Source organism: Scyliorhinus torazame, chromosome 12 (assembly GCF_047496885.1).
Source record: "Scyliorhinus torazame isolate Kashiwa2021f chromosome 12, sScyTor2.1, whole genome shotgun sequence".
NCBI classification, from domain to species: domain Eukaryota; kingdom Metazoa; phylum Chordata; class Chondrichthyes; order Carcharhiniformes; family Scyliorhinidae; genus Scyliorhinus; species Scyliorhinus torazame.
The window spans coordinates 33,759,470-33,777,265 of NC_092718.1; the positions used below are offsets into that span (position 1 = coordinate 33,759,470).

The 17,796-nt window shown below is 43.5% G+C and overlaps 1 protein-coding gene across 4 annotated transcripts in view; it reads right to left on the bottom strand.

Annotated features, from left to right (window-relative positions):
- Positions 1 to 3,392: 3,392 nt before the first annotated feature.
- myo5c (myosin VC) overlaps positions 3,393 to 17,796 on the bottom strand; it is a 165,145-nt gene continuing 150,741 nt past the window's right edge. For all 4 annotated transcript variants that reach the window (XM_072470647.1, XM_072470646.1, XM_072470648.1 and 1 more), the window contains 5 exons: positions 15,235 to 15,385; positions 13,019 to 13,304; positions 8,731 to 8,905; positions 6,491 to 6,571; positions 3,393 to 6,320 (listed from right to left, as the gene is read on the bottom strand). In XM_072470647.1, the coding sequence (XP_072326748.1) occupies positions 6,168 to 6,320; positions 6,491 to 6,571; positions 8,731 to 8,905; positions 13,019 to 13,304; positions 15,235 to 15,385 (846 nt within the window). In that variant the 3' untranslated portion in view covers positions 3,393 to 6,167. The remainder of the gene's footprint in view (positions 6,321 to 6,490; positions 6,572 to 8,730; positions 8,906 to 13,018; positions 13,305 to 15,234; positions 15,386 to 17,796) is intronic.

Sequence of the window (17,796 nt, forward strand, 5' to 3'; positions counted from 1 at the left end):
CGACATGAATGCTAACATTGCATTTGCCTTCCGAACTGCCGACTGAACCTGCACATTAACTTTAAGAGAATCATGAACAAGGACTCTCAAGTCCCTTTGTGCTTCTGATTTCCTAAGCATTTCCCCATTTTGAAAATAGTCTAGGCCTCCATTCCACCTGCCACTTTCCTAGCCTGTCCAAGTCCTTCTGCAGCCACCCCCCCCCCCCTGCTTCCTCAATACTATCTGTCCCTCTACGGATCTTTGTATCATCTGCAAACTTAGCAACAGTGCCTTCAGTTCCTTCTTCCAGATCATTAATGTATATTGTCAAAAGTTGTGGTCCCAGCACCAACGTCTGAGGCACAGCACTAGTTACAGGCTGCCATCCTGAAAAATACCCCTTTATCCCACTCTCTGCCTTCTGCCAGTCAGCCAATCCTCTATCCATGCCAGGATCTTACCCTTAACACCATGGGCTCTTAACGTATATGTCTCCTATATGGCACCTTGTGAAAAGCTTTCTGGAAATCTAAATAAATTGCATCCACTAGTTCTCCTTTGTCTAACTTCCTTGTTACCTCCTCAAAGAACTAGATTTGTCAGACATGACCTCCCCTTGACGAAGCTGTGCTGACTCAGTCCTATTTTATGATGCACTTCCAAATACTCCGCGATCTCATCTTTAATAATACTCTAAAAATCTTACTGAAGTGGGGCTAACCGTCTTCTGCCTCCCTCCCTTCTTAGACAGTGGTGTTACATTAGCCACCTTCCAGTCCTCTGGGACTCTTCCTGTCTCCAGTGATTCCCGAAAGATCACCACTAATGCCTCCACAATCTCCTCAGCTATCTCTTTTAGAACCCTGGGGTGTAGTCCATCCAGTCCAGGTGATTTATCCACCTTCAGACCTTTCAGTTTCCACAGAACCTTCTCCTTAGTGATGGACACTGCACTCACCTCTGCCTTTGATTCTCTTGTAGCTCTGGCATCCGACTGGTGTTTTCCATTATTAAGACTGATGCAAAATAACCATTCAGTTCCTCTGCCATTTCTTTGTTTCCTATCATTACTTCTCCAGCCACATTTTTGAGTCGTCCAATGTCTATTTCTGCCTCTCTCTTACCTTTTTATATATTGAAAAAAATTCTTCCTATCTTCCTTTATATTACTAGCTAGCTTGCACTCATATTTCATCTTATCCCCCCTTATTGCTTTTTTAATTGTCCTCTGCTCGTTTTTAAAGACTTCCCAATCCTCTGGCTTCCCACTAATCCTTGCCATTTTGTCTGCTTTTTCTTTTATGCTGTCCTCGACTTCCCTCATCAGCCATGGATGCCTTGTCCTGCCCTTAGCATGTTTCCTTCTCCTTGGAATGAATTTCTGCAGTGCCTCCTGAGTAACCCCCAAAAACATCTGCCATTGCTGTTCCACTGTCTTCCCAGCTAGGCTCCTTTTCCAATCAACTCTGGCCAGCTCCTCTCTCATGTCTTTGTAGTTACCTTTATTTAATTGTATGGGTAAATTCAATCATATTGTGGTCCCTGCTCTCTCACCTTAAGTTCCCTAATCAAGTCCACCTCATTACACATCACCAAATCCAGAATTGCCTGTTTCCTAGTAGGCTCTGTCACAAGCTGCTCCAAAAAAACAGATGGGTTTTTATGACAGTCAATATTAGCATCACGGTCACCATTACTGAGGCCAGCTTTTAATGCCAGATATATTTAATTGAATTTAAATTCCACTAGCTGCTGTGCTGAGATTTTGAACTCAGGAGCGTCATTCTCCGCCGGCGGGAGTCTCCGTTTTGCCGGCGCCCGGGGGTTTCCCGACGGCGTGGGGCTGCCCCACAATGGGAAACCCCATTGACCGGCCGGTGTTACGGAGACTCCCGCCGGCCGGTCGGGGCAGAAATGTGGCGGGGCGGGTAGGAGAATTTCGCCCCATGTCTCCAGAGTCTTAGGGCTGGATTCTCCGGTCGCCGATCCCAAAATCTCGCTTGGCGAATGGCTGGAAAATCCGTATTCCCGAACAAATCTGGGGCAGCGCCGCTTTTGTGATGCTCCCCCACCACTCCAAAATGGCGAACTCTAGGAGTACGCCGCCCCATGTATCGACGGCCTCAGGGCGATGCCTGAGGCCTGCCTCCAATGCTCCGCCCCTGACCAGCTGAGTTCCCGGCAGCTGCGGACTCATTCTAGCGCCGCCATAATCGGGTGAAGGCCGATCCGTGGGCAGGGCAGGGCATTATTCGGGGCTGGGGGCACTGTAGGGGGGTGACCCGGGGTGTGCGAGCCAGCCGAAGGGGGGCACTATTTTGTGGGCCAGGTCCACGAGTGGCCGCCGCCATGTAGCACGGCGCGGCCGCTGCAGGCTGCCGCCGTGCGCATGTACGCCCATGGACCCCGCCATTCTCCGGGGCGTATAGGCAGCTAGAGCCGGGTGCTCTACGCTGCCGTCCTGCTAGCCCCCAGCAAAACGATGAATCGGTGGCCATTTTGCGCGAATTTGGTGTAAAACGCTACCATTCCCATGCAGGTATGGGAATATACCCCCCGAATCAGAGAATCCAGCCCTAGGTCTTTGGATTACTAAAGTGGTGACATTACTGTTACCCCACTCTCTCCCCCTTCTGCAAACAAGCCCCACTTACAGAGTACTCTCACCATTGGATCCAATCCTGCGGAGTGTCTTGAGAATTACAGGTTAAGTTTGATACAGTGCCATGTCGTGATTTCATGGCGGAAACACAGGTCATGGTCACCTGGCATTGAAAAGGGCCAGGTGCAGAGAGTGCAATGCTTCGAGTTAGACAATAGCTCTTAGAAACATTCAATAGTTCTGCAGGGACATTGCAGAAATGGAAAAATGTTGAACAATGTTAATAAAAGTCTGTAGGAAATGAAAAAGTAATGTGAGTGCAAACAGCAGGGATTAAAATAGTTTCAAACGGTAACTTCAAAGCACCTAGGTGCCACAAGCCTGGTTCTTTTCAATTAAAAGAGCTACTGCTGATTTGTCAAGAGAATTTCTCTGTAATGGACAACAACCGCAGACTAGGTAAGTATTGGAGGTACCATACCTTGTTTTATGAAAATGCTTTTTTCGACTCACAAGCTGCTTCATTAAAGGGGATGGAGAGGGGAGGGGGGAATGTTGCAGTGGAAACAAAAGATGCTAAAGGTGCTGAACCTATTTTCTCATGGAGGGAAGGTTAGATTCAGAAGTGGGTGATCTAATTTTCAGACAGGGAATTAAGGTAGGCAACAGAGAGGCCCAGGAGATATGATTAGTGGAAGCTCAGCATGCCAGGAGCTAAATGTAATTTACCAACAGATTTCCAGAATAAAAGTTATGCACTAAATGGAACATACTGCCATCTAGCGCTTTCAAGAAAGAAGCACACACATTTCAATCCAATGAAGGTTTATTTCTGATTGTTTGGGTAAACAGCAGGAGAACCATAATGATTTGTCATGAAGCTGAATGAGGACGAGAATAATGGGCAAAGTGGACTGAATAATCTTTTTCATTCGAAGTTCCCAGAATGTTTGCAGTTCATTCCGAACAGTTTGGAGGTAGATATTTTCTGGTGTTTAAGCAGCATGTACAGCTACGGTTTTCTCATGTGGCGACAAGACTTCCTTCCCTGCACTGCAACATTGTAAATGCAGCCGTGGCAATCTTCCTGTTTGTCATTTCTAACCAAATTCTTTTAGGAATACTGAACAAAAGGAATCTTCACCAAGGTAGTTACAATGTCACACAGCACATAGCAACCAGGCACATTCTTACCCCGCAGCGTCTAATTTTCAGCCCTCTGTTAAAACTCCATTGCTTTCTTTCGCTACAGTTTCTATGTGACTATAGATCTACAACCATTTACTCAGAAGCATATTTTGTATTAAATAACAACAACAGAAAAATAATATTACAAAAGAACAATTTTAATGAAGGTCAGATTCATGGCAGAAAATGCAACTGTATTCAGGAAAGAACGTGGATTTAAATAGCACCTTTCACGAGGCATCCCAAAGCATTTTGCAGCCAATGAAGTATCTTGAATTGTTGTTACCATTACAATGTCAAAACAAATGTGCCAAATCACACACAGCAATGTCTTACAATTAACAATGAAATACACAGCAAAGTCTAACTCATAACGATGAAATAAATGACCAGACAGTCTGTTTTGGTTCTGTTCTGAGGGGCAAATGTTGGCCAGGACGCAATGAGAACTTAGTCATGGGATCCGTTACTCCCACGCGAGAGGGCAGACTGGACCATGTTCCACATCTCACCATAGGGGGGGGTTGGAGTATCCCACAGAACTGTAAGGACTTGTCAGCATAGATTATGTGATGAGGTCTCTGGCATGAGGCTTTAATCCACAACCGTCCAATTTAAGAGGTGAGCACTGAGCTCAGGCTAACATTTAAAGTGACAATCATTACAGCTGTGAGGGTTAATCAGCAGGTTGACAGCGAAGCACCAGTAACAAACCCGATAGGCAACAGTTACCCTTGTGTCATTTCTGTTCAATACCAAAGCAAGCAAAATCTGGTGAAAGCTCAGAAAGTAAAACAGGCCTTCAAATCCGCGCAACTAAACTGTTGATAATTGTAAAACTATTATGTTATCCGGGAACATTATTGATATATAGTTCGCAGGTTAGATAGTTAAAGTAGGTGGCATCATAGTGCTAGGTAATGTCTCGGAGAAAGAGGGACCGGGCGACCCACGGGAGTAAATGCATCACTAAACATTATTCTCCTAATCCAGTCAATAATTAGCTTGCTTCTCATTTAACAAAAAAAAAAGCATTTTGTAACATAATCATTGTATACATACAGCAGTAGGACTTGTAATTAAAATTATTATATTAAAATATATTATAAAGCAATGCATTATTTGAATTAAAATTTGATTAAAATAATTAACTTAAAAACATTTTTTGACAGCTATATGGTATTAACAAGTTACAAATCTAACTCCTTGCCCGAGTGTTAAAATCATTTCACATTAGTCACAAACGACTGACTATTTCCTCATGAAGTCAATTGGAAGTTTTCATTTTGAGGCAGAATCAGACACAGGAGAACGAGTGACTCCGGTCTGGTACCGCAATCTGGTTGCATATTTCAGGGGTCTTATAAAAATTTGACGCAGGCCACTAAAGGTTTTTCAGAATACAACAAGATAGTTGAGGTGAGGAGAGAAAACCAATGGCCAGCAAATTGTATTTGAACTCTTTTGTTTTCTGCTCACAAACGGGGGAACAGCGCTAATTCACAACATGGGGGAAACTGTACAGTGCAGACAGATCCACTTCTGGTAAGATGATAATTTAGTTACGGTAGCCTTGTGCAACAGAGAGGGGCAGATCAGGTGGAATACAGTATTAGGAGGCAACTGTCTCACTAGGCTGTGAGCAGTCTGAAGGAAATGATATATTTCCTTAGGAAGGCCATAGGCACAATCTTAAGTTTGCAAAAAGCAATGCATTGATAATTTGTGATGAACAATAGTCCCTATTTCCAATATTACAAAGTGCTGTGAAGCCTCACATAGAAATGAGACATCTTTATTTATTTTCCTTTCTTGAGCAACACTCACGGTATAACTTTAAAATATATTCTGTACACAGGAATCAATGTTCTGATAAATAGGTTGATTATGTGGTTTCCCCTTTTCTTTGGTGTCTAAACAAGCATTACTTTTCTGTGCATAGTTAAAAAAAAAGCTCAGCATTTGAGAATCTGTACAGCCCAAATCATTTTGCTTAAACCACTCATAGGTAATGTTGGGAGAATAATTTCTTCTCAACATTCAGAAAACCATCACTCTGCTTTCATCTTTGTACAAAACATCATGCAACTGAAGTTGCAGCCACTTGTGAAATAATTCCATTGAACTTTTAGAAAAAAATAAATACTGTCCTTGTAAGAGCAGCCAATCCAAATTGAACACGTTCAATATTTTGTAAAAATAGACTGCATTTTTAAAAAATGCACAATATAAAATGTACTTGCACTCAAATAGTTCATTCATTTTGGAATTCGAGGAAAAGAAGAAATAAACACACAATCTCCAAAAACACAGGCCATCAATATCTTTGGTACTAATTTTTGCAATAACTCGCATCTTCAAGGTTTACCACAGATATTCTATACAGCAGCATGCTTTAGATCCTAGTAAGGAAGTTTAGTTTGAAGCTGCTGGGAATCTGGATTGCCTCCAACGCCTGTGGAGATGGAGTGAATGGAAAAGTCACTTGAAAATGATATTTGGCATCAATTATTAACGTTGATCCATCTCCACGACTGTTCAGTTGTGACTGGAAGAAAATAAGAACAGTGAAGTTTACTTGTTAATAGTTTAGAACATTTCCCTTAACTTCTTTCGCCAAACTCCTGCTTGAGCCTTGGCTCTCCGATACAGTCCCCTTCCAACTTGTGTGCAGATCATGAGATTAGGTTTAACCTGAAAGTATTATTTTTTTCTCACCTGAACTTTGCGCACAAAGGATGGAGCCAAACGTTTCTCAAAATCATCAATTGGTGTATAGGAATTCAAAATCTTGATAATCTGTTGAAATATAGTACTGAAGCGTTGGCAGAAATTCCACATAAGAAAGATGCTCCCTTAACCATAATGATAACCAAATTGTTACGGCGGAGAAGGAGGCCATTTGACCCAGCATATCTGCACCAGCTCTCCAAACAAGTATTATGGCTCAGTGCCATTCCCCTGCCTTTACCCCATATCACTCACGTGGTTTATATTCAAGCAATCATCTAATGCCCTCTTGAATGCCTCATTAAACTGCCTCCACCATACAACCAGGTAGTCCATTCCAGAACTGAATCATTCGCTGTGTGAAAACGTTTTTTCTCATATCACATTTTCTTCTTTTGCAGATAACTTCAAATCTGTACCCTCTCGTTCTTGACCATTTTACAAGGGGGAACAGTCCCGTCCCCCCCTCCCCCCACCTCCCCCCCCACTCCCCCCATCTTCTCTGTCCAGGCGCCTCTTGATAACGATGTTCAAAATCATGGCCCCTCTTAGCCTTCTTCTCTCCAAGGAGAACAGTCCCAATCTCTCTAATCTATACTCAGGAAGGTTCTCATCTCTGGAACCATTCTTGTAAACCTATTCTGCAAGCTCTCAAATGTATTTGCACATTTCCTATAGTGTGGCGCCCTGAACTGTACAAAATATTCCAGATAAGGTTTAACTAATGCCTTGCTCTTGTACTCTATGCATCTGTTAATAATGCTGAGAATACTATCTGCTTTATTCACCGCTCTCTCCACCTGTCCTGACACCTTCAGTGATCTATGCACAAGTACACCCAGGTCCCTCTGCTCCTGCACCCTTTTAATAATTTTACCCCTCATTTTATATTGTCTCTCCATGATCTTCCTACCACAATGCATCACCTCACCATCGAACTTCATCTGCCACCTAATTGGTCCTTCTCCTCCTTGATGGAGGTCTCGTGGCACAATGGGTAACATCTCCACATCTGGACCAGAAGCCATGAGTTCAAGTCCAACATCAGGACTTGTTGGCCACAGGAGTGTTCACAACGCGATTCAATGGGCTGATAGTCAGCTAAGGGATCTTTCCTTTCCATGTTTTGCTTTATGTCCCCCTCGATCTAAAGTTAATTGCAAATGTGAGGGGACATTTTCGCTCTTTTGCCCAGACACCCTCTTGGTCACTCCATTGCAGCATCCAATTGATCCTTAATTGATTTCAAGATTTCTGCCTCCATGCTCTATCTGAAACTTCATACTGTGGATTAATCGCTCTTCTCATGGCAGGCAGGCTGATTTGGCTCCTCAATCTGCCCTCGACCAAACAAATCTGTGTCCCCTTGACCTACCGAAACTCATTTTTAGGATTTACTCTTTCACACCATCAGCTACCACTTAGCACAACCTTTCAGACATCTCTTTTCAAGGTTGAAATGAACAGGTTTCTTAATCGTTCCACAGAATTTAGACTCGTGGGACGGGATTTTCCACGCCACCCACTGCAAAACGTCCAAAGATGTGCAGGTTAGGTGGATTGGCCATGCTAAATTGCCCCTTAAGTGTCCAAAAGATTAGCTGGGGTTACTAGGTTACTGGGATAGGGTGGAGATTTGGGCTTAAGTAGAGTGCTCTTTGCAAGGGTCGGTGCAGACTTGATGGGCCGAATGGCCTCGTTCTGCACTGTAAATTCTATGATTTTATGATTTCACCGCCTCCCCAATATTCCCCAAAGTGGGTGGGTGGGGGGGGGGGGAGCGCCTATGTGAGGATATTCTAGGAATAACCCATAAATGTATTTAAAATAAAGGAACTTAGTTGGCTAATTTGGTGAATTAAGACAACATCACAACATTGGGTGTCTCTGTGTATTTTGAATGACGGTGCGGATAGTTTGGCAACAATGTCTCATATGACTCTTAGAAAACCCGTCAGAAATTATTGTTACACCACAAGTCCTGGTGAATCAAAGGCAATTATAGAAAGACTCATTAGAATGCAGGCGACCAAAGCAGAAAACAAAATAAACCAAATCAGGAAAATAAAAATTAAGAAATATCTTGGATCAGAAACATAGGGATTGAGACAAGAGAGACGAGGGGACATTTGGAGAAAGAGAGAGAGAGAGAGAGAGAAAGAGAATGAAAATGTGTCTGACAGCAATCATGAGGGGTCGACCAGAAACACTGAAAGCTAAAATCAAACCTGCACAGCTGAGAGAGAAGAACATCTTTCACATATTTCCTTGGCATCATCGTCGGTTGTCTTGTTGACCTGAAGCAGCCAGGCAGCCTGTGACAGTGGCTCCAGGGTCTCCTTTGCATTGCTACTCTGCATATTCTTCTCCTTCAGCCACTCTTCCAAGTAACTAATATTACACCTATATCAGGAATAGAGGAGTCATTCACTGAACTAGACATAATAAATGACTGCTAACTGGAACAAGACTATTATGCATTCAAAGTATCTAACCATCACACCAGTTTAAATTATGATGCACTAAATGTGCATTGCAAATAATTCCATTTAATACACAAAGTCTCAGATTAATATTATCTCCATTAGTTTAGTGAGCCGTCATTTAAATTTGCAAGTTTAATACCCTGTGCACCTTTCCGCCTTTCCTTTAATTTCCTCGCCTGATGGCAGACATCCATGTTGGCTGCAAAAATATCTTATTGCTGCTTGTAAAGTATAACCTTAATTACTTTGTGTACTACATAAATAACGGGCAAGTTAGAATTAGTGTTTACAGAAAAGGCTTTTTTCTTACATAATTCACAGCCCTGGGTAATGCTGTAGGCATCGTTCAGTGGTTTATTTTTGCAACCCTGCAGTCTCTGTTAAAGTTTATACTAAGTTCATTGCAAGTACATGATCTCAGGACAACACCGTTCAACCTAACAAATAGACAAAAGGGATCTCTATGTTTTTATTATGACTTCCGTTTGAACTCAGTGCTGTCACTATTTGCATCAGAAGGTCAGATATTCAAACTGGAGACTTGAGCATAATATAAAAAGACAATTTGGTGCATTATTGAAGGAGTGCTACATTGTCAGAGGTATGGGGTTGGATTCTCCGCTGTTGGGATTCTCCATTGCGCCGGCAGCCCGGGGGTTTCCCAATGGTGTGGGGCTGCCCACAATGGGAAACCCCATTGGCCAGCTGGTGAGACGGAGAATCCCGCACATGGATTGGATTGGATTGGATTTGTTTATTGTCACGTGTACCGAGGTACAGTGAAAAGTATTTTTCTGCGAGCAGCTCAACAGATCATTAAGTACATGAAAAGAAAAGGAAATAAAAGAAAATACATAATAGGGCAACACAAGGTACACAATATAACTACATAAGCACCAGCATCAAATGAAGCATACAGGGGTGTAGTGTTAATGAGGTCAGTCCATAAGAGGGTCGTTTAGGAAATGGTAACAGCGGGTAAGAAGCTGTTTTTGAGTCTGTCCGTGCGTGTTCTCAGACTTCTGTATCTCCTGCCCGATGGAAGAAGTTGGAAGAGTGAGTAAGCCGGGTGGGGGGGGGGCGGGGGGGGGGGGGGTGGTCTTTGATGTCTTTGATTATGCTGCCCGCTTTCCCCAGGCAGTGGGAGGTGTAGATGGAGTCAGTGGTTGGGAGACGGGTTTGTGTGATGGACTGGGCTGTGTTCACAACTCTCTGAAGTTTCTTGCGGTCCTGGGCCGAGCAGTTGCCATACCAGGCTGTGTTACAGTCGAGAGGATGCTTTCTATGGTGCATCTGTAAAAGTTAGTAAGAGTTAATGTGGACATTCCGAATTTCCTAGTTACCTGAGGAAGTATAGGTGCTGTTGTGCTTTCTTGGTGGTAGCGTCGACGTGATCTCTTGGTAGAGACGTCAAATCAAAGCCCTGACTGCCTCTTAGGAAGATCCAAAATGAGTAGCATGATTTAAAGAAGAACGGGGGCGTTCTTTTGATGACCTGGCTAATATTTATTCAGTAACTCACTTCACTAAAACCAATACTAAAATCATTTTGATCTGGTTGCTGTTTCTGAGAAGTTGTTACGCACAAATTGGCTGCTGTATGTCCTTCCAGTACAAAAGTGGTTAGAATTGAAAAATATTTCAATTGGTCAAAAATCATTTTGGAATATCCTGAGATTGTGAACTTTTATTTTTAAAAAATATTAATTTATGGACATCAGTGGCGAGATTAACATTCATTGCCGATCCTGAATTGTCCCTGGAAAGATGGTGGTGAGCTACTTTCTTGAACCGCCGCCCACAGTGCTGTTAGGAATTGGGTTCCAGGATTTTGACCCAGCAACAGTGACGGTGATATATGTCCAAGCCAGGATGGTGTGTGGGTTGGAGGGGGATTGCAGGTGGTGGCATTCCCATGTGTCTGCTGCCCTTGTCTTTTCTAAGTGGTAGGAGTCACTTGTTTGCTGTCAAAGTAGCCAAGTGCATCTTGTATATGGTGCACACTTCTGTCGTTGTGCGTCGGTGATGCAGGGGTGCCAGTCAAGTGGGCTGCTTTGTCCTGGATGGTGTTGAGCTTCTTGAGTTTTGTTGAAGCTGCAGGAAAGTGGAGAGTATTTCATCACACTCCTGACTTGTGTCTTGTAGTTGCCAGGCAGGCTTTAGGGAGTCAGGAGGTGAGTTACTTGTTGCAGTATGTTGGTAGTGGGAGATTCAGTGATGGTAATGCCATTGAACGTCAAGAAACAATGGCAGATTTGATTTGGAGATAGTAAGCCTGGCAATTATATGGTGTAAATGTTACTTGCCAATTATCAGCCCAAGCCTGTCCAGGTCTAGCTGCATGTGAACATGGACTGCTCCAGCATCAGAAGTCACAAATGGTGCTGAACATTGTGCAATCATCAGCAAACATCCCTTCTGACTATATGATGGAAGATCATTGATGAAACAACTGAAGATAGTTGGGCCGAGGACACAACCTGAGGAACTCCTGAAATGATGTTCTAGAGCTGAGATAATTGTCCTCCAATCATCACAACCATCTTCCTTTGTGCGAGGTATGACTCCAACCAGCAGAGGGTTTCCCCCCTGATTTCCATTGACTCCAGTTTTGTTAAGGTCGCTTGATACCATACTTGGTCAAATGTTGCTTTGATGTCAAGGGCAGTCACTCTGACCTGTGGAGTTCAGCTCTTTTGTCCATATTTGGTCTAAAGCTGTAATGAGATCAGGAGCTGAGTGACCCTGCTGAAACCCAAACTGAGCGTCAGTGAGTAGATTATTGCTAAGTAAGTGCTGTTTGATAGCACTGTTGATGACACCTTCCATCACTTTACTGATGATCGGGAGTAGACTGATGGGGCGGTAATTGGCCAGGTTGGATTTGTCCTCCTTTGTGTGTACAGGACACACCGGGGAAAGTTTTCCCATTGCTGTGTAGATGCCAGTGTTGTAGCTGTACTGGAACAGCATGGCGAGGGGTGCGGCAGGTTCTGGAGCACAATCTTCAGTATTGCCGGGGTATTGTCAGGGCCCATAGCCTTTGCAGTATCCAGTGCCTTTAGCTGTTTCTTTCTATCATGTGGAGTGAATCGAATTGGCTGAAGACTGACACCCGTGATGTTGGGGACCTCTGGAGGAATGGAGATGGATCATCCGTCAGCACTTCTGGCTGAAGGTGGTTTCAAGTTGCTTCAGTCTTGCCTTTTGCATTAGTGCTGGACTCTCCCATCATTGGATGGAAATATTTTTGGAGCCTCCTCCTCCAGTTAGTTGTTTAATTGTCCACCACCATTCATGACTGGATGTGGCAGGACTCCAGAGCTAACATCTGATCTGTTGATTGTGGAATCGCTCACCTCTACCTATCACAGGTTGCTTTTATTGTCTGTCTTGCAAGTAGTCCTGTTTTGTAGCTTCACCAGCTTGTTATTACCTGCTGCTGCTCTTAACATGCCCGCCTGCACCCTTCATTGAGCCAAGTCGATCCTCTGGCTTTATGGTAATAGTAGGGAATATGCTAGGCTATGGGCTCACAGATTGTGCTGACCCACAGTGCCTCATGGAAGCCCAGTTTTGAGTTGCTCAATCTGCTAAAAATGTATCCATTTAGCATGGTGGTAGTGCCACACAACAAAATGGAGTGCATTGTCAATGTGAAAACGGGTCGTTGTCTCCACGTGGACTGTGCGATGGTCAGTCCTACCAATACTATCATGGACAGACACATCTGCAACAGGTAGATTGGTGCGGACAAGGTTGAATAGACCTTACCCCCCCCACCCTCCCAGAAGGTGCTGTAGAGAAAGTGCAAGTTCCCTCCTTTCTCTCACACCCTCTGTTCAGCTTTCAAAGTAAAAGAGACACATGGGGCGAGATTTTAACTCACTCTAACCCCAATCTTATGCAGAGAGCTAAGATCGGGCCCAACATAGCACTTGGGGAGGTTTTGTCTCTGATATATTTAATGCAACCCACTCTCTGTGAGGAAGTGCTGAAGCAAAATGCCTCCGGCATTTTCCGACTTTACCTTATTTGCATTCCTTTTCTGCATGAGCACATGTCCTTGCGCAGGAAGAGATTATTCAGGGTGATTGCTCCAATTAGAAAAAAGAGCTGTTTAACCGACTGTTTGCTCAGGTCTGTGTCCATACCGTGCTGGCACATTGTGGTAAAGTAGTAACTCAGCTGCTGTAGGATGGAAGATATGGTGTACTTGCTTATTTCTTCTCGATAGCTTGAAGATCGTTTCCTAAGTCCAGTTGGCTTCATGCTCGAAATGCCTTGAAGACTTTCGTGTTCCAGCATTCCTGGCACTAAAATGGAGCAATGATAATTCTGAATGAGCAGTTTCAGTACGAGACTGGCACCACATTTGCTAGTAAATCATTGATAACAACACACAAACCAGACATGCGTACCAGAAATGATACACACACGCATCACAATACTAAAACAGGGAATTGTAAACCAGTCAGCCGGAAGTCGGTAGTGGGAAAAATGCTGGAATCCATTATTAATGATTTAATAGCAGAGCATTTGGAAAACAGTGACAGAGTCAGCATGGATTTAGATTGGATTGGATTTGTTTATTGTCACGTGTACCAAGGTACAGTGAAAAGTATTTTTCTGCATGCAGCTCAAACAGATTATTTAATACATGAAAAGAAAATACGTAATAGGGCAACACAAGTACACAATGTAAATACATAGATACCGGCATCAAGTGAAGCATTAATGTAGTATTAATCAGATCAGTCCATAAGTCGGCCATTTAAGAGTCTGGTAATGGATGAAATTTACGAAAGAGACATCATGCTTGACAAATCTCTTGGAATTCTTCAAGGATGTAACTAGTAGAGTTGATATTGGGGAAGCCAGTGGATGTGGTTAATTTGGACTTTTAGAAGGCTTTCATCAAGGTCCCGCATAAGGGATTAGTGTGTAAAATTAAAGCGCATAGGATTGGCAAAGTGTATCGAGATGGATAGAAAACTGATTGGCAGACAGGAAACAAAGAGTAGGAATAAACGGGTCTTTTTCCAAGTGGCAGGCAGTGACTAGTGGGATACCGCAGGGATCGGTGCTGGGACCCTAGCTATTCACAAGGTATATTAATGATTCAGATGTGGGAACTAAATGTAATATCTCCACATTTGCAGATGTCATAAAGCTGGGTGGGAGGGTGAACTATGAGGAGGTTGCAGAGATGCTTCAATGTGATTTGGACAAGTTGAGTGAGTGAACAAATGCTTGGCAGGTGCAGTATAATGTGGATCAATATGAACTTATACACTTAGGTAGCAAAAGCAGGAGGGTACAGTATTATCTGAATGGATATAGATTAAGTCGCTGAAGGTAAGCATGCAGGTGCAGCAGGCGGTAAAGAGGCAAATGGGGTATGTTGGCCTTCATTGCAGGAGGATTCGAGTACAGGATCAGGGATGTCTTGCTGCAATTATACAGGGCCTTGGTGAGACCAACCTGGCATATTATGGACAATTTTGGTCTCCTTATCTGAAGAAGGATGTTCTTGCTATGGAGGGAGTGTAGCAAATGTTTACCAGACTGATTTCTGGGATGGCAAGATTGACATATGAAGAGAGATTAAGTCGATGAGGATTATATTCGCTGGAGTTTAGAAGAATTAGGGGGGGATCTCATAAAAACCTAAAATTTCTAACAGGACTAGGCAGGGTACATGCAGGAAGGATGTTCCCAATGGCAGGGGTGTCCTGAACCACGGGTCACAGTCTAAGGATATGGGATAAACCACTTAGGACTGAGATGTGGCAAAATATCTTCACATAGAGAGTGGTGAACCTGTGGAATTCTCTACCACAGAAAGCAATTGAGGCCAAAACATTGTATGTTTTAAGAAGGTATAGCTCTTGAGGCTAAAGGGATCAAATGATATGGGGGGGTGTCAAGGGGAACAGGTTAGTGAGTTGGTGATCAGCCATGATTATAATGAATGACGGAGGGGGCTCGAAGGACCGAATGAACTACTGCAGCTCCTATTTTCTATGTTTCTATTATAACTAGAACCTTATCCTGTTTCAACTGTTGCACTTAGCATGTGTATGGATGCCACGAGGTGCATTTTCTGTCTGGTCATTTCTTGATGAAAATTTGGGATGTATTTTGAATGGCACAAGACTTTCTGAAAGGACTTGAATTTTCCACCTGACATGCCAGCGGTGATAGTTCTGAAGATAATATAAATGAAAAGCAAATTGTCTTTACCTATCATTGGCTGAAGGTCATCTTCCATCACTTGAATGAGTTGTTGGTAAATATGAATAGCCAAATCACTCAGAATCTGTCTGTATTCAGAGAGGTCAAAGTTTCTCAGACACTGATTATTTTGTTGAGGCGTGTTGTGCTTCATAAACTCCTTGATTAAAAGCAATAAATATCACGTGTTACAAAAAGTACTCATAAGAGTAACAGCACAAATGATAGTCTCATACATATTTATTATCAACTATTTAAACTCAGATGTATTATTATATGCACGGTAGCACTGTTAGTACTGTTGCTTCACAGCTCCAGGGTCCAAGGTTCGAGTCCTGCTTGGATCACTGTCTGTGCGGAGTCTGCACGTTCTTCCCATGTCTGCTTGGGTTTCCTCCGGGTGCTCCGGTTTCCTCCCACACGTCCCGAAAGAAATGCTGTTAGGTAATTTGGACATTCTGATTTTTCCCTCTGTGTACCCGAACTGGCGCCGGAATGTGGTGACTAGGGGCTTTCCACAGTAGTTTCATTGCAGTGTTAATGTAAGCCTACTTGTGACAATAAATATTATTATTATAATATATAAAATGAAATCAAGAGCTTCATTCCAGAGCTGAGGTGACAGTGACTGCCACTAGCCAAATGCGGTACCAAGGACTCCAGTAAAACAGAAGTCAATGGGGATCGGGTAGAAAACTTTCCAGTGGTCAGGGTCATATCTAGCACAAAGGAGGAAGGCTACTTGAGACCATTTGAACCAGCTACTGCATTACTTTCTGACAACAGAACTCTGGACCCAATTATTTTAGGCTACTTCATCAATGACCTTTGCTGCATCATGGGGTCAAAAGTGAGGATGTTCACGAACGAATGTACTGGTTAAGTAGAAATGTCCTCCAATTAAATATTGGGAAGACCAAAACCATTGTCTTCAGCCACTCCAAATGCCGTTCCTTAGCTAGTGACTCCATTCCTGAGCTTGACAACCGTCTGAGACTGAACCTGACAATTCACAATTCGCAACCTTGGTTTCATACCTGACTCTGAGATGGAGACCCATCACACAACCCGCCATTACTCTGACTGCTGGTCTCCACATCTGCAGCACCTCTCAACTTAGATCCTGCTTCATTCATCTGCAACTGGAACCTTCATCCATGTTTTTGTTACTTCCAGACTTGACTATTCCAATGTGCTCCTCGCTGCTCCTCCATATTCTACCTTTTGTAAACAGGAGGTCATCCAAGCCACTGCTGCCTGTGTCCTTACGTGCATTAGTGGTGGAACAATTTAAGTTGTGGGTCATCGCTGTGCTCTCTGACCTACATTGGCTCCCAGTTAAGCAGTCTGGAAGCTTTGAGCATTGACAAAGGGTCACCTGGACTCAAAACTCTTTAGCTCTTTTCTCTCCCCACAGATGCTGCCAGCCCTGCTGAGATTTTCCAGCATTTTCTCTTTGGTCCCAGTTAAGCAGTGCCTCAATTTTAAAATTGTCATCCTTGTTGTCGAACATCTCCGTGGTCTTTCCTCTCTTCTCCTTTGCAATCTCTTCCGGCCCCATAATCCTCCAAAATATCTGTGCTCGTCTAATCCCAGCCTCTTGAGCGTCCCTTATTTTAATCGCTTCTCCATTGACGGCCCTGCCTTCAGCTGCATGGGGCCTAAACTCTGGAGTTTCCTCCCTTCATCTCTCTGCCTCTCGATCTCACTTTTCTCCTTGAAACCTCTCTCTTTGACCAAGCTTGTGGTCATTCATCCAAATACCTTATTCCTCAAATAACAAAACATTCCCTGGTCACGCACAATGAGACCCGGGTAGCTTGGATTGATAAATGACGGGTAACATTCACCAAGGCCAAGAAATGACCTTCTCCACAAGGGAAAGCCAATCCCCTTTACATACCATCACCAACTTCCCACTATGAACATAATGGGGTCACCATTAAGCAGAGCTTCAATTGGACCAGTGTACACATCTGCTCCCTCTACTGCGGCTGCCATTTTCATTATGAAGCAGGCCTCCAAAGCTCCATAAAACAGCACTTCTCAAACCCATGACCTCCAGAAGGACAAGGGCAACAGATGCATGAGAACACCATCACCTTTAAACTCCCCTCCAAGTCACACACCACCTTGACCAGGACCTGTCTTCACCTCCACAAACAGCATCAAGACAGTTCCTTCACCGCATGAATTGTAGCTGTTCAGAAAGGTGACCGGTTACCATCGAGCTTTCAAGGGCAACCAGGGATAAGCAATAAAATAAAAACAGAGAGCTGGAAAAAAAACTCAGCAGGTCCAGCAGCATCTGTGGAGGGAGAAACAGAGGTAACGCTGCGAGTCCATCTTCCAATTTCAAAGAAGGGTCATACGGACTCGGAACATTAACTCTGTTTCTCTCTCCACAGACGCTGCCAGACCTTCTGAGTTTATCTAGCATTTTCTGCTTTTATTTCCGATCTCCGGCATTTGCAGTATTTTGCTTTTATTTTAATGAAAAATAAAACAGTGACACAGGCAACGATTTCCCCAAACTGAATATTCAAAAATTGTTAATTGAATATAGAGGGA